This window comes from Tiliqua scincoides, chromosome 5 (genome assembly GCF_035046505.1).
Source record: "Tiliqua scincoides isolate rTilSci1 chromosome 5, rTilSci1.hap2, whole genome shotgun sequence".
Taxonomy (NCBI): domain Eukaryota; kingdom Metazoa; phylum Chordata; class Lepidosauria; order Squamata; family Scincidae; genus Tiliqua; species Tiliqua scincoides.
This window is the reverse complement of record NC_089825.1, coordinates 92691932-92716430: the sequence shown is the minus strand read 5'-3', so window position 1 is coordinate 92716430 and position 24499 is coordinate 92691932. Positions and strand designations below refer to the sequence as shown.

Below are 24499 nucleotides of genomic sequence, written 5' to 3'. Positions count from 1 at the left end.
GTGCGGCAGGTAAGGTCATGTGCCCTGGGTGCTACTTGATGGGCAGAAAGAAGCAAGAAGCACTGAGTCGCCCTGTATCCAGTGACTCGGGAAAGCTTGGAAGGATCAGATGTACCACTCCAACTACCAAACTGAGTGCGCATCCTCAGCAGAAGATTCTGTTCTCCCCAGTTTTAACTCTCTCAAAGCACAAAATGCTTTGCCAACCTTTGTCTCATTCATCCCATTAAAATAGGAACTTCTGGTCCCAATGTGCAGAGAGGGACCTAGGGCTGGGGGGATAATAGCTTGCCCAGTGAGTGAGCCAAGACTTAGAACCAGGTCCTTCAAGCCCATCACTCAGCTAGTGTCCTACATTGGTCCACATCCAACAACTTGGGGCTAGGACCTTCCTTTGGTAGTAATCCTAGCACATGCGGGGGGGGGGGAGGGAGCAGCTCAATGTTAGCAACACCTGCCTTAAATGCAAAAGGTTCCATGTTCAATCTCTACCATGCTTTAAAAAATATTGCTTTTACTTTATTTTCATTGTATTTTGTTGCCTTGTCTCCCTGTTGAGAGGGGAAAGTGCAGGGTATAAACCTTTGATCGACTGACTGACTGACTGACTGACTGACTGAGACTGACTGACTGACTGACTGACTGATTGAATCCCCAGGTAGGACTTGGAAATGTCTCCTGTCTAAAATCCTGGAGAAACACTGTCAATCAGTTAAGTCAACATTCGGGTGGGTGGACTACTGGTTTGAGTGAGGACAAGGCAGCTTCATATATTCATATAAAGGCAGTCTGGAAGCATCAAACAAAGTAGATACTGCATTCCAGCAACACTGAATCTCACCTTCCACTGAAAGAAATCTCAGGATCCCTCTCCTACCTCCCATTCCCCAAGGATGTCAGACTCTACCAAAGACTCACCTTGTTTGGGGACATATTCAATCTTAATTTCTAGAAGGAGAGAAAACACAAAGGAAGAAAGTAATGAGCACCTTGATATTATATTTCTTGCCTTCCACGCTGCTATATAATTATGGTGCTGTGATCTTACCCAATAGTAGCCCCCCCCCATAAGAAATAAGAAAACTAAAAATTTTCCTACAACCAGAGGTTAAACCAGTAGATGGGCCTATGGCCTGATCCAGTGGGGCTGTTCTTATGTTCTTATCTGAATCCATGCAACAAGAAATGCAGCCTCTACGGCTAGCATGAAAAGCTTGAACATGGAGGCTCCTATCGAAAAAACAGAACCATTCAACAAGACTCAAGGGTTACAAGGGTTATGTATTTACACACACACACACACACACACACACACACACACACACACACACACACACACACACACAGAGTCCTCTTTAAAAAAGGCTCATATAAGACTGACTGGGTATATCTCAGGGAGCTGAAAAAAGTGATTATCTTTTGGAAAGATCAAATATTAAATATGAACGAGATAACCGGTATTCAAGGATCTTTTGGTCTTTTCGTTGGGTAAGCTTCAAGATATATCTAGTGTTGGGAAGAAAAATTACAAATTGCTAGGTAACACACTGATAACAACATGTTTATTGGTGGCACAGAACTGAAAGCAATTTTGCCACCAACTATTCAGCTTTGGGTACTATATTTATCTTCAAAATGAAACACCATTTAAAAGTCCCAAGAAGATGTGCCCCAAGAGAGCACGATATGTGCAGAGGGAAAACAGAAATAAATACTGGTTTTTGAACTATCCCAGTACTCTTCCTAACTGCTGTTGAACTGGGGCTGGAGCAAGCATGGCTGTCAGCAATCTAGCCACTGGTATTGATTGAGGATGTACTTCATGTAATAAAAATCAGAGGGGCAGGGGAGATTGTGCATAGTGCAGAATCTCAAGGCCCCTTGCCAAAGTCTTCACCGACACTGACCCAGAAAGTTGAGCTTGGCAGACAACGAAATAGCATATCCATCAGGAACAAAGGTGTAGTCTCCCTCATCCTCAGGTCTCACATCATCGATGACTAGCTTGTGGAATCTGCAGAATGAAAGTGGTGTTAGGTTCCAAGCAGGAGACGATGAGACCAGCAGTACAGCAGTAGATTTCCATGCCCTACTGCACCAATCCTTGACATCACACTTCTCAAAGTGAAAGGTGGCCCTCTCTAGGAATGTATGCTGTTTCTCTCTTGCCTTTAGCAAAGGCCCAAGGCTTTTTTTGAATGAAACAAAATGAGAAATCACTCCCAAACATCCTGATGGGGCCACTTGTACTTTATTCATTTCCTTAATACGAATGGTACAACTTGGATTTTAAGCACACACAAAAAAGTACTTATCACAATTTTTTATTGTTCCCTTCCTCCCAAGAGGTCAGAGTAGAATGTATTCTCCTCAGCAGCCCAGTGAAGTACACTTTCAGACTGAGATTTGGTGCTTTAATCAAGGCCACCTAATGAGATCCAGATCCAAGCGAAGACTTGAAATTGGATTTCAGGCATCCAATTTCAACACTTGAGCCACTGTAGATTCAGGTGTGGTTGTATAGATGGAAAATGACAGGTGTGAAGCACAGCAGCAAGGTCTAGAAATTGCACATACAAGAGCTCCAAACCCAGTACCGCCTTCCCTCTAGACCAGGGGTGTCAAACATAAGGCCCGGGGGCTGGATGCGGCCCGTGGAAGCTTTTTATCTGGCCTTCAGGCTCTCAGATGCTGAGCAGTGTTGAGGTGTTACTGCTGAAAGGGCAGCCCACATGAAAATTGGGCTCTTCCATATCTTGAAATATGATCAAGATTTGTGTATTTTCTCTTCTGTCATTTGTAGCTAATGAGTTCCTGAGAGAGAAAAAGTGCTTATTTTTTATTATGACCTGTTTAATGACATCATTTCCTGCCAATGACATCATTTCTGGCCCTCAGCAGGCACCATGAATGATGTTTGGCCCTTGGTATGAAACGGGTTTGACACCCCTGCTCTCGACTCACCTGCCCTTGTGAGAAATTGTGATGCGTTTGCTGGGCCGGACCTCGACTCCATTCTTGTACCATTTGCCAGTCACTTTCTCATCTGAGACCTCACACTTGAAAACGGCCTGTTCAGCGGCTTTGACGGTAAGGTCAGCAATGTCCTGAAGCACCTCAAGCTGTTTGTCTGCAAGGAAGATGAGGGAAAGATAGAGGAAACCAGTCCCATCCCACCTGGAAAAACCTTCAGGTACATTTCAAAGCTTCTCCACTCACTAGGCCACCAGGCCCCACAGACCTTCAACCACGAGGTCTGCTTCTGACTGGCCACCATTCGTCATGATCTGGTAGCGCCCAGCATCTTCCTTAGAGGCCTCGTTGATAATAAGGATGTGCTTCTTGCCATCCTTCTTGAAGCGGTACTTGAAGGCATCCTCACGTGTCAGCTCTACACCATCCTTTGACCTAGTGGTGGAGAGAAGGAAGAAAGAGTCAAAATGGAGAGCAGACATAAGAACATAAGGAAGGGCCCTGCTGGATCAGGCCAAGGGCCTAACCAGTCCAACTTCCTGCATCTCACAGTGGCCCATTAGATGCTTCAGGGAGCTCTCAAGACAACAAGATCCTGTGGTCACTCCCTTGCATCTGGCCTCTGACAAAGCGAGATAGACACGGATGGATGGATGGATGGATGGATATTTGCATCCCACAGTCTTGGGATGCAAGATTCCTAAGGCAAAAAATACTGTTACGTGGCAGTCCAATTATTTTGGAGGTTACTCTGGTTGTGTGTCTCTGACTGAAGTTAAGTGCTTGGAAGGCATGGTGACCTGGAGCTTATATTCCTCCTGACCAAAGTTGATGCTAGCATGCATGGGCTATAAGAAGAGGTAGTCTTGACAACTAGTCCCACTCTCTGTTTTCCTTCATCACATGCAGCCCGTTGGCAGTATGTTCTTTCTCCTCATTTCTCTAAGTCATGCCCTGATATCCTCCGGGATTCGGTTCCGGGAAACCCCCCTCCCCCCCGTAGATAGCTGAAACCGCGGGTACGAGGGACGCCCCCTCGCTCTCCAGAGTTGAGGGACGCTGTGCTCCCCTTCTGAGCTCTGCAAAGGCCATGCACATCCACCCACAGCCTCTGCAGGTCTCAGAATAGCCATTTAGGCAAAAAAAAAAAAAAAAAGAAGTCATTTCTGGTTTTTTTTTCCATAAATCTGGAAGTGCCATTTTTATGCCTTTAAAAGGTACAGACAAGTGAAAGGAGGGAAAGAATGGGCAGGTAACTTACCATATTACTTGGGCTCCTTCTTCCGATACTTCTACTGCCATCTCCACTTTGTCTCCTACTACTACCTGCTGATCATCCAGGCCGCTCACGATCAGGACAGGTGGTTCTAAGGACAGACAGACAGGTGACATCAGGGCCAACTCAGGCATCAGGGCCAACTTGCTGCCCCCTCCCAACTTGCTGCCCCCCCTATGATCCTAATTCTTCCTTCTTACTAACTCTACCATTTTACCCAGCCATACTGGCCTCACACACACACACACACACACACACACACACACACCTTTGACGAAGACCTCAGTAGAGGTCCTCTCATCCCCAGCAACGCACTCATAGGCTGCATCATCAGCCAGTGTGGTCTTGGTGATGGTCAGGATACGCTTCTTGCCCACATTTTCAAAGATGTACCTGTAGCAAAGAGGAAACAGCATATGCAGATGATCTAGAGAGAGATGAAACTTGACTCCCAGCTTCTTCTCAATCCCAGCCTGCCAGGAGCCACTCCCCCAGCAGATAACCCAGGTATCCAGGATCCCCAGCCCCACTCAGACTTACTTGCCGCTGGGCTTGATCACTTGTCCATTTTTCATCCATTTGATAGCCAGATCTGGGTCACTGAGCTCCACCCACATCTTGATCTTGTGACCTTTGTCAACTTGATAGGCAGGGTCCAGTTTTTTTATAAAAGCTGGCAAAAGGGTGGCAAATAAAAACATTAAACGAATTCATGCTCTGTACCAAGCCATTTTCTATGCCTTAATCAATGCATTTGATGGATCCTCCTCATTCATAATCTTGTCCTAGTCTACTGCTAAACCCCTGCCAGAAAAATTTCTAAGCCCCCATCACTAAGACACATACAAACAGTAGCTAGGTGGACATATGTGTACTTTGGCTTCCCACACTGGCACACAGTGGAAATTGAAAGGAAGTAGTACTGGAGAAGACCCAGTGTTGTGTTGGCTCCTTCTTTCATTTAGAACCCTGACAGAGAATCAGCATGGCCTGGGAATGGATGACTCAGAGGGTTCTGATAGGTTAAAGCAGGAGCCTCCAAACTCCGGCCCACAGGGATTACCTGTCTGGGCATGGCAGTGGCTAAAGCTTACCATTGTACACCATAGCCTCCAGTTTTTGCAGCTGATGTCCAGTTTTTGCAACTGAAGTTTGCACTGGGCAGCTGCTTCGCCTGTGAAATTGGGGCACAGGACCCTCTGGGGTGATGGACAGTGGAAGTGGCTGCACGAATGAGTTTCTGCAACCTGGAGGATGCGGTGCAAAATGGAAAGACCTTTGCCACCACCATACCTGGACAGGTAATCCTGGGATGCAGCAGGCCATAGTATGAAGATCTGTCATTTCACGCACCTGAGACTCCTTCACTCAGAACATTCAGACACCCTGGGTTGAAGCTATGCTGCATCTCTTTCTGTGAACTGGGTTAGCCCTGAATGATCTGTGTCACACTGCCTGTGTTGCTGGGTGCCTTAATTCAGGCTCCATCCAAGTGATGGCAACCTAAAATGCTTATTAAATAGGCTTATACTCATCTTCTTGGCTGAACTAATACAAGCCTGCAGAAGGGTGTTTCTAGAGCAAGATAAAAGAGAAGGGTGTGTGTAATCTAGGATGTACTGAAGGATACTGCCAACTTAATTTACTGTGTCTGAACACAGCACATCAGACAATTGCTGCAATGTCAGTAAAGGGTGACTGTGCGCCGTCAACCACTTACGTTTAATGAAAACCATTTGTCATGCTCCTATCCCTCCATATGCAGGTGAAGCAACAGCAGAATAGAATGCCATGCAGACACGGCCTGTTTCCCTAAATGCCTGGTACCTCTCTCCCAGAAGACCCAGGATGGAGGCCAGGTCCACCAATCCACAGCGAATAGATCCCACTGTCAATCAATGACCTCAGGAGACCTGGCCACTATGCTTTATCACAGAAAATTCAAGCTTCCAAGCTGACCTGCACTCTTCTTGACCTCCACCTTGGCTTTCTTGAGTCTTTTGAGCATGCCACGCAGGTCGGTGATGCCATACTCAAAGGCAATGCGCTCATATTCACTTTTCTTGGTGACACCCTTAAGCAGTTCCCAGATCTCTGGTGGGATTCCCATATCATCATCATCATCTTTCTTTTTCTTCTTCTTCTCCTCTTCTATCCGCTGCCCTTCTCTGCAGGGAGTGACAGAGAAGTTTTAGGTTTCCAAATAACCATCACATTCCCACCCCGAGATCCATATTTACAGTGGCTAATGTGGATAAGAAACTGCATTGTACCCACAGAAACATGCATTCTTTGTCCCCAGTTCCCATGAACCTCTCATAGGAAACTCTCTTGAACCAAGCCCAGTCCGTCTTCCTTAGAAATGCCATCCTGCTATCACAACCCACTAAAATGCCTGAGGCCAGGTTGCATGTATGGTGGGGACACATTTACTGGGACCACAGAGAAACTGCAAGGAAATAAATGGTGGAAGATGCACATTGTAGCCCATAGACGTGAAGTTCCCATTTCTGTTCAAAGAAATCAAACCTTGGTTGTATTATCATCACAGAGATTTAAGGGCCACTGGACAGATCACCAAATTAAGGGGCTAGGATAAGTGAAAGAACATCTCTAACATTCACAGTTGTTTTTCTCAGTCCCTAATTGGCTTTCAGCCTGGCTTCCTGATTGGCCTTGCCCAGTTCCAGCAATGTATTGCTCACAAATCAGAACGCCCTCAGTGCTTCAGTATCAAGATCCAATTAGCCCAATGTCTTTACCTCCAGTTCCTGCCTTTCTTTATCTGGACTCTTGCTCTTAATTATTAACTGCTTTACTGTCTACCAAACAAAGCTTGATCTTTCAGACCACAGCCTCACCCTAGTGGCTCCCCCTGACCCAATACAGATTTTCTAGACCTGGATCCAAATCTGGTTTGGTTTCCATTCACTCACCATGTAAGTTCCGAGACAGAAAAGTTCTTGTACCAAGCTTTGCTAAAATATAACACTTGAAACTGAAAAGTTTCTTCTTGAAAGAAGATACTGCTGAAGGGCAATGTTTCAGCTAACTAACCATTCCTAAGCTGTTCTTTCGAACCTTGTTCAAGTGTTCTTGAAATTTCACTGCATCCACTGGGTTGGTATTCTGCAGTGCTGAAACTGCTCTTTCCTCTCCTACCCTTCCCCACCATCATGTACCCCTTCTCCAATCTTCACCCACCTCTTTTTTAGCAGCCCACTGAAATCCAGCTCTCCCGCAACCTCATTTTTTCTGCCTTCTCTGCAAGATGAAAAGAAAAAAAAATGGAGTCATTCCACCAGTATTCATGAAAAATAGCTTACCCTGGGGGCCCCTGTAGAAAGCAGACAAGGAATGCTATCCATGCCTATAGGCAGAGTGGGGAGAGGCTGCCTTGAGACTGTATAAGCTAAATAAAAGATCCATGCTCTAAATCAGGGGTGCCCAAACCCCGGCCCTGGGGCCACTTGCGGCCCTCAACGACTCCCAATCCGACCCTCAGGGAGCCCCCAGTCTCCAGTGTCTCTGGCCCTCTGGAGACGTGCTGGAGCCTATGCTGGCCTGATGCGACGGCTCTCAGCGTGATGGCCAACTGTTTGACCTCTCACATGAGCTGTGGGACAAGGGTTCCCTCCACTGCTTGCTGTTTCATAAGGCTGGCCTTGCTTTGTGCAAGGTCTTTTATAGGCCTTGAGATGTTGTGAGACCTTCATTCATCCATATAAGTTCCATCTCTAATATATTCATTTATGTACATTTAAATTAATTTTTTCCCCAGCCCCCCAACACAGTGTCAGACAGATGATGTGGCCTTCCTGCCAAAAAGTTTGGACACCCCTGCTCTAAATCACAAGCACTTACGTCCTCTTGAAAGCTTGCAACACATTTCCACTATCCTCCGTTCTTAGTGCTGGAAGAGAAGAAAACATTAAAAGAATAGTCCTGCTGGATCAGGCAAAAGGCCTGCCTTGTTCAGCATCCTGTTTTCCCACAATGGCTCAGCAGCTGCCTCTGGGAAGCCCAGCAGCAGGATATGAAGGCAAACAGCCCTTTCCAACCATTGCTTCCATGCAACTGGTATTCAGAGACACCGCCTCAGAACCCAAAAGTAGCATTTAGTCATCACGACTATTAGCCATGGACAGCCCACTCCTAACTTGTGCTGGAACGGGCAGGCTGCTGGGCCTGAGGTTCACCCTGAGGCAAGGGGAAACTCTTCCCCTTACCCTGGGGTCAGCTGCAGAAGCCCCAGTCAGATCTGTGCCACCAAAAGAGGTGACACAAATCAGAGCAGCCCTGCACTGACCCAGGCCACCCGGGAACAGATCCACTTATGCTGGATCCTGGCCTCACCTCCTGCTCCCTGCCCACTTCCGGAAATGCAGGAATGCCTGCCCTTCTCTCACCCTGAAACACTCTTGCCTCCTCCCCTACTTCCCCACGCCTCCCCCTGACCCTTGTGCCAGCCGAGCTCGGCTGACGCAAACTCACCCGCATCAGCACAGGGCTCACATCAGCACAGGGAGGCCGATGCACATCCATGTGCCAGCCAATCTCTCTGAAAAGTGGCCTGAAAGTGCTTTATGGCACTTTTGTGACACTCTTTGGCTGACGCAAGGGACTTGTGCCGACCAAAGTGGCGCTCAGGATTGCACCCTGAGAGAATTGTCCTCCATGAATTGAGAACATGACAAACAAGGGTATGAGACTGAAATCTTAGCACTTGTCTGCCCTTTCCTTGAAATAGGGATTCTAGTGGTACCTTCCACATCAATGTTGAAGGAGCAGCTATCAAACTTGTCCTTGGCGGTCACCTCACAGCGATAGTCCCCTCGGTCTGCAACCACCACTTTGCCAATTTTGAGCTCATAGCTGTAAATCTTCAGGTATAAGCAAAGAAATAGTAGAAGCAGTCACTTCCTAATTCCAACTGCCTACGTTTTCCTTTTAACACCGACATGGAAAATGGGGAAGAGGGGCTCTCGCGCACTGGCTTGTGGAAGGTGCTCGTGGAAGGGGAATGCTTAACTCTTCCCTCACCCGCCGATTCTTCCCTGCAATTTCCCCCTCCAAAGCAGTTTAAGTGTATTTTACGCAGGCAAGCACTGAATCTGGAAGTCAGGTCAATTGGGAGAAACTGGCCTGGGGCAGGGGGGAGATTTGCAGCAGAGAATCAGCAGGCATGAGGAATACCCCATTCCTTCATCATGCCCATCTACCCCTCAACACATTAACAGCCCAATCTTAACCTGCGCTGGAATAGGCAGGCCAAATGCCCTGCGCCATATCCAGCGCAGGTTAGGAGGTGGAAGGAACACAACTCAGAGTAAGTGGACTTATGTTCCCTTACCCTGAGTAATGCCCCAGCCATCTCAATGGGGATACTTAGATATGTGCCAACTAAATGGCTGGCACAGATCCAAGCAGCCCTGTGTAATGCCAGGCTGCTCAGGAGGGGGTTAGGATCTAGTCTAAGTGCCAGAGGCCAGTTCCACTCCACTCCCAGGCCCAGTGAGCCCACTGGTCCACCTATCATCTGCCCTCCCCTCCCCTGAAATGCCCCCAAAATGTCCTCTCCTCACCCTCCCCAACCCCCCACATTAGCTGCCCTTGGTCAGCACAAACTCACTGAGTCGGGATAGCACGGAGGCTGAATGTGGCCTCCACGGGCCAGCACACATCCTCATGTCAGCCCATTTGACTCTCCCTGAGGCGCAAACGTGCCTTATGGCACATTTGCAGCATTCCTGGGCTGACGCAAGGGACTTGCACCAGCTGAAGCAAGCATTGGGATTGTGCTCTAACTTGACCAAGGAATTGGAACTAAGAGTTTGCCAATATAACACCCACCTCAGTGCATAGTTAAGCCCTTAACAGCACCATCCTATGCATGTCTATTCAGAAGTAAGTTCTATTTTATTCAGTGGGGCTTTCTTCCAGAAAAATCCCACCGACTTCAATGGATTATCAGCACGCCTGTATTTCACATTAAACCCAGTGTGTTTTACATTCCTTTTCTCAACCATATTTCGTAGGTCAGTGTTTTTCCTATTTCAAAGATCTGAGGCCAACCCTTGCTCAAAAATCCTTCCAGGTGTTTAAGAAAACTAGGCATGTAGCCCAATCCCAACTAAATCCCCCTTGCTGATGCAACCGTATCAATGGAGCATGCGCTGTATTCAGGGGAGGCAGTCCAGATGCCTCCTGGAGGTAAGGACAGCGGCAAGAGTGCAGGCCGCACTGGGTGACGCGCATGGGGGGGTGACACTACTACTGGCCAAAATTTTTTAATCTTGATATTTTCAAATAATACCATCATGTAATATATCATTCAATGTGTAATTTAATGCAGAATGCAATGAATCAAACCACATTGAAATATCTCCATTCTATTAAAAGTTATAGCAAAAAAACAACTTTAGGGGTGGGGCAATGGTGCATGACCACGCCCATTGCCCAGGGTGTTGCTCTAGCCACTGCATGGGAGGAAGTCCATCATAAAGGTGACACTCTGCCCTCAGGCACAGGGTGACCAAACCCTAGTGACGCCAGTGTGTAAGGGAACTTTTGTTCCCTTATCCTGGGGCAAGCCTCCACTGACCCAATGGGTCTTCTCAGATCTGTGCGACCTATTTTGCTGGCGCAAGTCCTTAATCTGTCTTGCTACTGGGACTCACATTTTTCTCCTTGTTGAAGCTCTCCTTGAACTGGAATCTCAGCCCACTCTTGATGCCCAGCTCCAGCCACTTTCCCTTGAACCATTTGACTGTTGGTTTGCAGGGGAGCTGATTCCCATCCACATCCATGTGCACCTCGATATCCTTCCCTGTGTAACAGATACATGAGGTTGATGACATCCAAGCCGCCACCACCTCAAACACATACTTTTATCACCACTACTATTCAATTTGGAGAATTAAACTCCCAAAGGGAAAAGGGAAGGAAGCTTGCTGGGTTTATAGGGGAGCTGCTTCCGCCCCTGGCACTGCAAGGGGATTTCTAGTATGTATTCACAAGATCATGCCATTTTCATCTAAATTAGTTAATGCCGTGTAACTACCATCCCACAGTTACAAACACATAACTGTATCAGTTCACATATGCATATACATCCAGGGTAGTGAGGTAGTCAGGTACATCCAGCTCCATCTGCCCGCCCTCTGCCCTCCTCCATCTCTCCCCCTTCTCCGGATTCCTAGATTCAAAAAGGAAGAGGGGAATGGAGCAAAGGAGGTGTGGAGGAGAGTGGTGGCTCCTTCAACACAAGCAAAATCGCAGAAAAAGCGGACTTGTTCTTTAAACACAACTCTGTGTGTCTGTTTTGGAAGGACCTGCTGTAATTCATCCTCACCGGTTTCCACTAAAATGTTTTCCGGCTTCTTGAGAAAAAGTCCATCTGACTGAGTGGAGGGTTCTCCTGTTGGTTCTCCTGAAAAACAGGGAGCGGGAGGAGAAGAAGAAGAATGTATCACATCCTACTGCTTAACTAAGAGCAAAAGGCAAGGCTATGGGGAATTTGGAGGTGTGAGGATACTTTCCAGGCAGGGGATGGTGGTATTTTGGGGCTGGGGTTCAGGGAAGGAGAACAGGTAGACCTCAGTGCAAGGGGTCAACCCAATTCCACCCCCCCCAACCAGCGCTCACATTATGAGGGGAAAGGTAGGAAGCCCTTCAAAAATTCACAGGCCCCACCCTCTGACTTGCCTCAGTTTTAGTGGAATCATGCCCACTCCCACAGCCTTCTAAAGCGGTAGCTTACGAAGCCACCACAATAGTACAGGGTCCCTCTAGCCCAGTGTTTCTCAAACTGTGGGTCGGGACCCACTAGGTGGGTCCCCATTCATTTCAATATTTTATTTTTTAATATGATAGACTTGATGCTACCATGGTATGTGACTGCATTTAGGGAAATGCTACAGACCTGTACTTTTAACAAGTTACTATGTATATTCTTTTAACAATGATAATAAATTGGACTTACTCCTGGGTAAGCGTGGGTAGGATTGTAGCCTAGGATAGTTAAAAACTGTCCTGCTTGATGATGTCACTTTCAGTCATGACATCACTTCTGGTGGGTCCTAACAGATTTTTCTTTGAAAAAGTGGATCCCGGTGCTAAATGTGTGAGAACCACTGCTCTAGCCTTCCTGTAACTGGCGCACTGGGCCTAACCACTGAGAGTAGAAGCAATATGCGAACTCAGAGCTTGACGAACGAGTCTCCCAGCAGCACAGGTGAAGGATAGGTGAAAAACATGGTGGGAAGCGGAGATGATTACATTCCAGGCTTTAAAGACTGGCAACAGATGTGGCCTTCCTTGTCGCTGAAGTGGCAGGTTTCCACTGAGGAGTGCTATAAACTAGGAGGGATGTGTCTCTGTACAGAGTACATAAACTCATTGCACACTGCAATATACAAGCCTTCCCCATTCCCTACCTGCCTTCACGTGTCATAATTAAGGGCTTTTTTCTTCTAGGTTGAAGTATTTGGCCTCACCTGCTGGAGCCTGCTCTGCCGGAGCCTCTGCTAAAGAGAGAGGAGAAAAAATTTAGGGTCTTCACTTCAACCAAGGTACCTTCCCCATGCTTTCAAATTTCCAACTGCAGCACAACAGGTCTGAAGTTTGTAACTTCCGGGATCTAGGAAGCCAGAATTTCATTCCCATTTTTATTCTATTCCAGGTTATCCCTTAAGGCTGCAATCCTAACCTCACTTTCCTGGGAGTAAGTCCCATTGGACACAATAGGATTTACTTCTGAGTAGACATGGTTAGGATTGTGCCCTGAATGTGATAAAGAAAAAATGAGAACTTCTCGCCATGGAACCATATCACTCTGGGAGATATGGTGGGCCAGATGGGTCCCAGAATGTTTTTCTATGGTGAACCTAAGATGAAGAAATATGTGTATGTACTTCAAGGGTGAGTCTCAATAGGGTGAGTCTCATGGGTGAGTCTCAACAGTGAAGGGCTGTCATGTGTAGGAGCCCTCAGTCATTTCCATTTAAGGTGACAAAATGAACTCCAAGAAAAAAGACTCACTCCACTGGTATAGCTGGGGGAGGGCGGTGCACTAAGTTTTGCTCCTCCCCCTTCCCTTGGGAGTTATTCGCCTCCATTTCTTCCCCCCCCCCAACATGGCTCCAAAGGGGAGGGGGAGGAGCCGCTTGCACAGACTTGAGAAGCCCCATTGCAGGGCTTAGGGCTTTCTTAGGGGACTTTTGTCCCCTTCCCCCAAAGACACCTTTGGTGGCAGCTGCAATGCCGCAGGATGCAGTGGTAGCCACTTTGTGCCGAAGTACACAAGGTGGCGGGACCGCCTTTAAGACTAGTCCTAGAGGGTCCTTAGGGGAAAGCCCAGCAACCATTTCAGCCAGCCTCATGGCTGGGCTGGCTACGCTCAAGTAACATGTATCTAGCCCTGAATTTAATGCAGATTGTGCCTCTCCATGCTTCAAGCAGGCTGTCTAGTTTGGTTTTAGCTTTAAAGCATCTTTAAGGTTTTCTGCTCAAATGTTTGTGTGTACTTTATTTTTTTTCAATGTTTTTAAAAAATTATGATTTAAATAAATTGAGCCATAACCGTCAGAACAAAATAGAAGAAAAAGAATTTCATAATCACAATTATCGTGACAGAAATCAATCAGGTAAATAAATGCCAAAAGGAAAGCATTAGATTGCAAACAAAATATACAAAAAATCAAAATACAATATATAATAAAATATAAAAATCATTTTATATAATCATAAAGTGTTCAGAAAGAGAACACTTTCTGAACAAACTGAGGGGCAAAATGTACATAGTTCCTGACAATGCAAATGGTCAGACTGTGTCCTGTACTTTATTACTCCAGGAGATAACAGATAAACTCAATTTTTCAGTAAATGTATTATCAATCCATCTCTCCTCTCTCCGTTTAATTAAATTTTGAGTCCAACCATTATAGCCCTGTCCCATATTCAGTAATTCAGTCAGAGTTATGTGTTTTTTTTCCTAATTAACACTTATTACTAGGGGTGTTCTTTTTTCGGTGACCAACACAGAATGCAAAATAATGAGAATTTCTGCTCAAATAGCAAAATAAAACGATATTAGGATCAAAACACTAGAAAACGCTCCTTTCACGAAACAACTTTTGCTTACTTTTGAGGAACCCACAAATAGTTTTCATTAAGGCAGAGAGCCCTGGCCTGAAACATTTCTTTTGATGGAGAGGCTGAGTAAATGGAACTGCTAGATGGCGTGCACATGTGTGGCATCTGGGGGGGAAGAGACGTGAGTGGATGGGGAGAAAGCAAACGCCTGAGCAGAGGCACTGAGAAAGAAGAGCTAAGCCTGCAGTTCAACCTGACTTGCTCCCTCTTTGTTGTCTAGCCACGGTGACATCGAGGTTAGATTATTGTAACGCGCTCTATGTGGGGCTGCCCTGAAGACGGTTCGGAAACTGCAATTAGTGTAGAATGCAGTGGCCCGTGTGGTCACTGGAGCTAGGCGGTTTGACTCTGTCAGTCCGCTTCTCCGGGGGCTACATTGGCTGCCCATTCATTTCCGGGCCCAATTCAAGGTGCTGGTTTTGACCTTTAAAGCCCTATACTGCTCTGGGCCAGGGTATCTCAGAGATCACCTACTTCCGTACAATCTGGCTCACCCTCTCAGGTCATCAGAGAAGGCCTTTTTACAAGTGCCGCCACCCAAGGAGGTCCGGGGGGCAGTTGCAAGAAATAGGGCCTTCTCGGTAGTGGCACCAACATTATGGAATTCCCTTCCCCTTGACTTGAGAATGGCTCCCTCTCTTGAGAGTTTCCGGCGAGGCCTGAAGACACTGCTGTTTATACAAGCCTTCTGATTTTTTGGCCTTCTTAACATTTTTTACACATCTTGTAGTTTTTTACAGGCCTGATTCCTCTGTGACTAGCTCTTTTGTGCTCTTTTTATTCTGTCTTTTAATCTGACTACTGTTTTTTATGGTCTCTGTTAATGTGTTTTTAATATGTTATCTGCTATTTGTGCTAATTTATGTTTTTAAATCTGTTTTTTTACATGTTGTTAGCCGCCCTGGGTCCCTTTCTGGGAGAAGGGCAGGATACAAATAAAGTTTATTATTATTATTTTATTATTATTATTATTATTAGCAGCCATTCTGTTGGGCTTGGTGGGTAGATGGGTGGGTGGCTGGGAGGAAGTGTGTTAAGAGAATCCCAGTCTGATCTTGGAAGCTAAGCAGGGTCAGGCCTGGTTAGTACTTGGATGGGAGACCACCTGGGAATACCGGGTGCTGTAGGCTTATACCATAGTCTTTCGAGGCTGAAGGTTGCCAACCAGTGGGTGCAGTGAGCCAGGCAACAGTGTTTGGGAGGTCTGAAAAATGTTACCTGCCATATAACCTGCCATACTGTCCTCAACATGATAATGGTAAGAAGTGGGACCCAGTGGTGGTCCGGGGGGGGGGCAGAGGGGCAAAAGCTCCAAGTGCCATGCCTGTGGGCCCTATTGGGGCAGCACCACTTGCACCTGCTGTGCCGCAATTGCCATCTCCGCCTGCCCTTCAAGGGGCAGGCAAAGTCCCATGCTACAACTGGGAGCACACCAAAAGCTTTCTGAGCCCTCCTTTAGCAGTACTTCCGGTTTTCGTTGGAAACCCAGAAGTATTGTTTAAAGGCGCTCCAGAGGTCTCAGAAGGCTTTTGGAGCACTGCAAAACATCACGTGAGGCTCTGTGGCGAAGTAAGTGCCACAAGGTGGCAGCGTGTTGCAGGGGGGGATCAGCATGTTGTGGTCCTGTGCCCCAGGGCAGCACAGGGGCCAGGTCTGTAACTGGTGGAGCCACCTCCCCTGCCCTGCTAGCTTGGAAATCTTGTTTATACTACTGCTCATAGGTGGTTCAAGCCAAGAGGAAACAGGGACAGGCTGGGCCCATCATGTTGCGAGCCTGCCAAAAGCTCCTGGCAACCTGGAGTTGCCCAACTGGAAGACTTTCTTGAACCCCATCACCTACTGACCTCCAACAGCTTATGCCAGTGGTTCCTAACCTTTTTAGAGGCCTTAGGGGTTGCTGCCTGATTTATAAATGCCAAATGGCATGGCTATAATGGTGATGGGGCAGCAGTGCCCCCCCCACAAGTAGCAGCTTGCTTAACTCTTCATGCATGTCACAACACATTGGTGGGTCCCAGACCCACAGTTCGAGAACTGCTGGCTTATGCCCATCACTAAGATGGACTAGAAAAAGACTGTCAAGTAAACCGTACTGGGTTTTGTTGCTGTTGTTGTTGACCAATCTAAATTTGTATGCTCTGAGCTTTCCCACTGAGCAATAAGCAATTAATGAAGCATTAGAAGGGCTTTGGTGTGCGATGCTATTCTCATATATTTAATAGCTACAGAGTACACGAAGTCCTGTGTTTGAATTGTGGCCCGGGGGGGGGGGGGAAGAAGGCTGTTAATGAAATCCACCAACCCCAACCTCGAACTCTCCCCCAAGTTTAGCCAAATCATGGCCCTTCTGTAGCCTTTTAAAAACAGTAGCTAAGGAAGCCAGCACAAAAGCTCATAGGAGCTGCCCCCCCCCAACCCCATCTCTGTTTTTTTGAACAGCATTACCAATTTTCCCCTCTCTTAACTTTGGCAATTCAAGACCAGATTAAATATGTCGAGCATAATATTAGAGTTTCATCTCCCCTCCTGGCTGGAGCTCGAATTAATTGGAGCCATTCAAGTTGATTACACGGCCCGTTCGCTGATGTGCAAAGCTGTATCGCACATACAGGGCTTCTTGGGAATCTAAGATAAGACGCTGGGTTATTAATATGGAGAAAGGGAGTCAGCTTGAACCGGCTGTAGGGACTGCTGGGAAGAGAAGCCTCTCAGAAGTAGCTTGGTGAGTTCTGAGTTGTTCTAGACGCTGAGTTCGCTCACCAATAGGGTCCTACTGTTCTGCTTCAACAGGTACCTCATTATTTGAAAATGCGATGCGGCTGCATTTGGTCCAGAAAGCTCCCAAAGTGCCTTATGAAACATTAAAAAGGCAATACCGTTAAAAGCACAGCGTCTCAGACCAAATAAACAGCAATTTTAAAAAGGAGGTAGCTAGTATCAAAGGAACAGTCCAAGCGAGGAAGACATCCTAGGATGGCATCACTGACCACTCACCAGAGGGCACACTCAGCCAGGCCATCGCATAATATATACTCCTGAGTGGCACAAGTTAGTTAAGAGTAACATGCTGAGCTCAGCACCCTCACCTATAAATGGGAGAAATCGCCCAGAGGCCCCTGCATAATTGTGGGGCCTCTAGGGGATACTCTCATTGGCTAGTAGAGAGAAGAGGGGCCCACACTGTTGAGTCCCGTGCTCTGCCCCATCAACAAATGGGGATTGGACACAGCAACAGTGGGTCCTCTTCCACCTACGGTTGGGGTGGAGTGTAGATGTGCCACCATTGCAGATCCCTTCCAGTTCACAGACTGGGAGAGTGGGAGGAGCCATTGCCCACTGCCAGTAAGCAGGAGGGTGCTGAAGGCCCCACATGCCATGGTGGGGCAAGTGCAGGGTTTGGGCGCAAGATCCCCCACAACCTGACACCAGCAAAGGTCCATCAACCTTAAAAAGCCTAGTGAAATAAACTGGTTTCTGCAAGCTTTCTAAAAGTTAAAAGGGGAGGGGCCAAGTCTTCCCAGGGGAGGAGGTTCTAGAGTCCAGGTGCCACTGCTAAGAAGGCCCTGACCTGCAGACCTGTTAATATAGCCTCAGACATTGGTGGGACACAGAGCAAAGCCTCATCTGACCATCTCAACAAGCAGGCAGAAAGATGTGGGAGCAAGCCAGTTCTTTACATATCCAGGACTCAAATGGTTAGGCTTTACAGTTCCAGATCTTATCATTCTACTCCTTGGCTGAGAGCGGTTTTCAATATCCCACGGCCCAGAAAATAGCTGGAAACTTGCGGTTTCCCAGAGCAAGTCATGCTTCCAACCCGCCAACAACATGGTGCAGAATTTCCCTCATTTTCTTCTAAATTGTGTACATGGACATGCCAAAATGGAGTTCTTCACCCCACCTGCGTGCTCATCTTTCTTCTCTTCTTTCTTCTCCTCTTTCTTCGCTGCCTTTGGGTCTTCTTTTTTCTTTACTTCTTTCTTCTTTGCAGCTGTAAATGAATGAGCAAAAAATCAGGAAGGACAGCATGCACCCCACTGGCCCTGCTTATTCTTCATTGTTACTGTTATTTTTACGCAATCCACATTCATAGCTCCTTACAGAGTAACATAAGGGATAATACACATAACCCCCAACCCCTTGCCATACCTTTCTAAAGGATTCATTTATTCTTGGGGGATGGAGGGGAGAGTTCTTTAAAGTTCATTTTGTCAATAATGAATACAGTAAATGGTGTTTGCTGTATTTCATTGTTTTAGTATTGTTTTATTTACAGTTGTATTGATGTTTTACTGTAAGCCACCTTGAGTGTAGAAGAAAGACAGAGTACAAATTCAATAAATAAATAAATACACAAAACCAATATGAGCATCAACATATTACCAACAAACATGAACTTGTTTCCTAAATGTGTGAACATTAATGCTCCTGAATGCATTTCTGTTTTGTCCATAAACAAAAGGATACTTTGTACATGCACAGATTCGGTACATTCTGAAAACAGAATGAGTTCCCTCCACAAAGGAAGAGCACTCTGTAAAAGCTCAGAAGCACTCTGGCCAAGGAGATGACTTTTTGAAATCAGATAATCAGGAAAATCCGAAAGGGCTGAACAGAACTATGGCTATCCCCCTCCTTGAACAGTAGTTAAACTGTCTACCTTCCACCCCCAACTGTTTTATGGGGACGGGAGGATACTATGCTATGGCAGGTATGAATTAGTGGGAGTAAAAACAGAACAAATAAAATTCATTTTCAGGGCCTGATTACGCAGAAAAATCCTTGTAAATTGTGATGGAACACTGTGGGTGAAATCGGGACAAAAACACAGTTGAGGGCAGCAATTTTCAACTGGTGTGCCATGGCACACTCACATGTTGGCAACCTTCAGTCTCAAAAGACTATGGTATCGCGCTCTGAAAGGTGGTTCTGGAACAGCATCTAGTGTGGCTGAAAAGGCCGATTTGGGAGTGACAATCCCTTCCACACTGGGAGCAAGTGCAGTCTGTCCCTGATCTGTCTCCCTGGCGATGGGCCTTCCTTCTTTGCCTCAGACTGTTGGCCAAGTGTCTCTTCAAACTGGGAAAAGCCATGATGCACAGCCTGCCTCCAAGCGGGCCGCTCAGAGGCCAGGGTTTCCCACTTGTTGAGGTCCACCCCTAAGGCCTTCAGATCCCTCTTGCAGATGTCCTTATATCGCAGCTGTGGTCTACCTGTAGGGCGCTTTCCTTGCACGAGTTCTCCATAGAGGAGATCCTTTGGGATCCGGCCATCATCCATTCTCAGCCAACGCAGCCAACCGAGCCAACACAGCCAACTGAGCCAACGCAGGCGTCTCTGTTTCAGCAGTGCATGTGTGCTAGGGATTCCAGCACGTTCCAGGACTGTGTTGTTTGGAACTTTGTCCTGCCAGGTGATGCCGAGAATGCGTCGGAGGCAGCGCATGTGGAAAGCGTTCAGTTTCCTCTCCTGTTGTGAGGGCACACTGGTGTGCTGCAAATGGTTCACAAGTTGTGCCGAGGGAATTTGGGGGAGGGTCATTTATTAGTAGGGCCATTGGGAGATGTGAGCCCCTAGCTGGCAGTGCAATGTACATTGTAAAATTTCAAAAAACTAGTGGTGCGCCTTGAAAGTTTTAGCACCTTGTCAATGTGTCATGAGATGAAAAAGATTGAAAACCGCTTGTTTAGGGCTTTCAGATGTCAGATTTGACCTTTGTATTGAAGAATGTCCCTACAATGTGGTCCTTTGGCTGGCACCATGTCCTCCCCCCCCCGTGTGGATGCCCTCTAAGCCCCAACGCATCCTCACTCATTCACACCTTTGAACGCAGTTTCATCTTGACCCTTTCCGAATCTTCCAGCCCTTGGCCTGCTCTCCAGCTTCCCACACACCCCTATGTGTAAATGTGTCTGCAGGGGGGTGTTAATCCAGGGCAAGGACCCTAATTACCACCTACAGAAGGAGGACGAAGGAACTGTGGGATGTGGGATGGATTTGGGGGAGCAAACTGGGTGATTTTAGAGGAGGCATAGGCAACAGCTGCAGAGGTGCCCAGAAGAACAAAGGGCTCATTGGCTAGTTGAGGGAGTGTGTCCAAGAAGCAGAAATAAAGATAGGCATTTGTGAAATGTAATTACAGGAGAGAAAATCATGGAAAAAATAAGCAAGAATAAGCATCTATTTAGGTGAATGTTTTAGGGACACAATTTTCATTCACATGCTGTTCCCCCCCCCCCCCCAGATATTTTTGCCAAGCATTCAAGTGCACTTGTGTAAGGGTTTACACACAAACCAACAACAGTCTGAACTATGGCCCAAATCCTAACCAATTTTCAAGCACTGGCATAGTGGTGCCAATGGGGCATCTGCTGCATCTTGAAGTTGGGTGGCACTCACGGAGGTCTCTTCAAAGGGAGGGAATGTTTATTCCCTTACCTTGGAGCTACATTGCCCTTATGTCAGTGCCAGAAAGTGGGTTAGGATTGCGCCCTGTATCTATTAGCCCAGCTGATTGATGCTTGCAAGCTTCTGGGCTTCACAAAACCATATTAATTATGCCTGAGGAATAGATCAGTGAAACACAAAAGCTTGCATTCTTCCATGCCAGCCTAAGTTAGGCCAATAAAAACATTCATTTGTGGTTGGTATCGCTTATCTGTTGGGCCTAGCATAGCAAGAAATAGCATCTACTGACTGACTAATATGCTGTTTTTTATACATTCTGCAACAGGTTTGGATTTTTGCAGACTTCTTTACCTGAAATTAACTCTTATTTGAAAAGCAGCCTTTTCAGGATGAACATCAGAAATAACAGGCTCTAGACAACTGAATGTATGACATAAAGGACAACATGTGTCTTACTTATTTGAAATCCAAGGCCAAGCTACATGTTACAAAAAGTTTTGTGTTACCTTCCCCTAACTTTGAGGGTTTTCTAAAATGAAAAGCAGCCTTTGAAGTCTGTAAACAGGAGGAAAGGAGGATGTACTGAACACTTTCTACACCAGTCATTTTTTTCTGTCCAAATTGCCTTCCCCTTAAACTGCTTCTCTCCTGTGTAGTAGAAACCAGTTCCAGGGCTGTTTCATGGATTGAATTAAAGGTAAGCCCTGCACAGGCCTCAGTTGAAATATCACGTCATGCCATTGTTAAGGAACCTTAACATGAATTGGTACATCATGGTCTGCAATCTGCCATCAAGCCAGGCTAGTAAAACGTGGTTTGAAGCACATTTGTACACCATGGTTGATACTATGGATTTTTTGTGATGTCATAATGGGTGGTGCTGAGCAGATAAAAAACAAAAGCAGACAAGCAATTACAAACCATGGATTGCCTGTATGTTTGGAAGTGCCAAGATAGCAGAAACCATGGTTTGGCATGATGCCATGATCACACACGCTGACAGGAACATCCTTGGGAAAACACAGGCAGGGTGCCATCTGCATGCAGTTTAATTTGAGCCACACTCAAACCCAGATGGCATTATAAAGATCGTGCAGTGTGCATATCATAGCTGATGTATCTGTGTTCGCTGTGAGAATACCAAACATAGGCTGCAATCCTATGCACATTTCTTGCATAAATAAGAAGCCCTATTGAGCAAAATGGGACTTTTAGCACAGTAAACCTGCTTAGTAACAGGTAGACAGACATTTAACACAAAAATAAACATGACAGCCACCACATCAAAAATAATTGTTTAAAAAAAAAACCTTACATTTCCCAACAGTAATAATAAGCAAAGTCATTAAAATGGAATAAAAACACTGACAGTTGATACAGAGCAGCACTCCCCATCAAAAATCATCAGGTGATCTCACATCAATCCAGATGACATTTGAGAATCACTCTGGCACATCCAAGCTCACCCTCAGCCAAGATTTTTATGCATTTTAAAGCTAGAAGTAAGTACGGCAAGAACTTCAGAAGTGATTGCTTGCCCCGGTGTCCATGTTTACTCATAAGGAAGTCCCATTAAGTTCAGTGGGGATTACTCCTGCAGCAATGGGCTGGAGTTTCCTGAAATCAACACTGATCTCCACATAATTACAGAAAGCAATCCTGGAGATTGCTGGGCCTGGAGAATCCTGGGCCTTCTCGGCTTAATGACATGAGATTATGTTGGGCGGGGGGGGGGGATCATCAGAAGTAACCTCAGTCAGAGTTGACAACCCAACTTCCTCCTAAGCAAATGTGTACTGTATAAGCTTGCGGCCTTCAATGTTCTTGTGAATTACTATCAGAAATGAGTCCAGTTTGGCTCCAGAATCCAGTGGTTGTCCTGAGACTACCAAGTTCTGGGTTGGTCGCTGCAAATGAATTCTGGAGCTAATCATGTGTGTGTGTGTGTGTGTGTGTGTGTGTGTGTGTGTGTGTGTATACAGGACTTTTTTCTAATGGAACGCGGGGGGACGGAGTTCCGGCACCTTTTTGCAGGGGCCCCTCCCCTTTGGAGGCATTCCAGGAGGGGGGAGCAAAATAGAGGCATTCGCTGGTTGGGTGCTGGGGGGTGCAGGGTGGGCGGGCGCCTGGCCCTTGCCTAACCGTACAACAACCCCCTCCTGCCCCCATCTCCAAGCTCTCGCCTGAGCCCAGCCCGCCTCCCCTCCCCCCTCGCTCTGCTTCCCAGCACAGCTTCCAAGCCGGTGGAGGGCGCAGGGGGCACGCGCCGACGCCGAGGAGGAAGACGAACAACCAGCCAGCCAGCCAGGGAGACGGGCTGCGGCACCCATGGAATGCCCAGGTACTGGCTTGGCGGAGGAGGAGGGGAAGGAAACTGGCTGGTGAAGCCTCGTGCCAATCTGCAGCACAAGCCTAGGCATGTCTACTCAGAAGTATGTCTCATTGTGCTCAATGGGGCTTGCTCCTGGGAAAGGGTGCGTAGCCTTGCAGCCCAAGAGCCCAAGCATGTCTACTCAGAAGTAAGTTCCACTGTGTTCAATGGGGCTTACTCCCGGGAAAGTGTCATAGCCTTGCAGCCTGAGTAGACAGGCAGAGGAAGGGCTCTGTGGCTGCAGTCCTCTCTACACTTTCCTGGGAAGAAGCCCCACTGCCTCTAGTGGGACTGACTTCTGAGTAGACAGGCACAGGAGGGGCTCTGAGGTTGCAGTCCTCTCCACACTTTCCTGTGAGGAAGCCCCACTGCCTCTAATGGGACTGACTTCAGAGTAGACAGGCACAGGATTGGGCCCTGAGGCTGCCATCCTATCCACAGTAAGCCCCATTCACTAAAGTGGACTTCTGAGTAGACATGCATAGGATTGGGCTCTTAGGCTGCAATCCTAGGCACTTTCCTGGGAGTAAGCTCCATTGACTAGAATGAGACTTACTTCAGAGTAGACATACCTAGGATTGGGCTCTTAATCCTGGCAGAGATATATATCTGCACCCGTTGTCACATGCTAAGGGCAGGTGAAAAGGGATTCTACATGTGTACAATGTGCTGTCCAGCCAGAGATCCTCCTCATCCTTCCCCCACAAGCATGCCCTCCGCCAGCCAGCGTTTGCAGCTCCTCTCCAGCAATGCACAGCAGCTGCTCAGGGCAGCAGAGGACATACAATTGCATGCCAAGCGCCTTCCCAAAGACACAGAGTATTCTGATACCTGAATTAAACCATATTTAATCACTTGTTTGCAAACATAGCTGTTTCTATGTGCACCTAAGGACCACTCCTTTTTTGTTCTTACTCCCACAGTTGCTTAGAGTAATTTTACTACATGGAACTCATGTAAGCCATTTTTCAGAATCCATTCACTGCTTCCTCTCCTCGAAGTAGTGCCACACTACATACTACATGCTACAAGTGCACCTGTACAGTATTTTTCCCCATGTGTAGAAAAAATAGCTAGGGAGAAGGGGATGTGGAGATTGACAGCCCAATCCTATGCATGTCTACTCAGAAGTAAGTTCATCTTTAGGGGGGAAGCACATAATAAATAAATAAATAAATAAATAAATAAATAAATAAAAGATTAACAAGTTGTGAGTTCCTGCACCTTTTTATTTACAAAAAAAGCACTGTATATATATAGATAGATAGATAGATAGATAGATAGATAGATATGATTTATATAGATATATATGATTT

The 24499-nt window shown here is 46.7% G+C and overlaps 1 protein-coding gene across 1 annotated transcript in view; it reads right to left on the bottom strand.

Moving 5' to 3' along the window:
- The window catches only part of MYBPC2 (myosin binding protein C2), a 59950-nt gene that overhangs the window by 19021 nt on the left and 16430 nt on the right, over positions 1-24499 (bottom strand). Inside the window, 15 exon segments of the mRNA XM_066629281.1 lie at positions 919-948; positions 1908-2014; positions 2965-3130; positions 3242-3408; positions 4235-4340; positions 4518-4642; positions 4790-4922; positions 6209-6417; positions 7454-7513; positions 8114-8162; positions 9015-9132; positions 10930-11078; positions 11604-11681; positions 12748-12777; positions 18306-18395. Of these exon segments, the coding sequence (XP_066485378.1) occupies positions 919-948; positions 1908-2014; positions 2965-3130; positions 3242-3408; positions 4235-4340; positions 4518-4642; positions 4790-4922; positions 6209-6417; positions 7454-7513; positions 8114-8162; positions 9015-9132; positions 10930-11078; positions 11604-11681; positions 12748-12777; positions 18306-18395 (1617 nt within the window).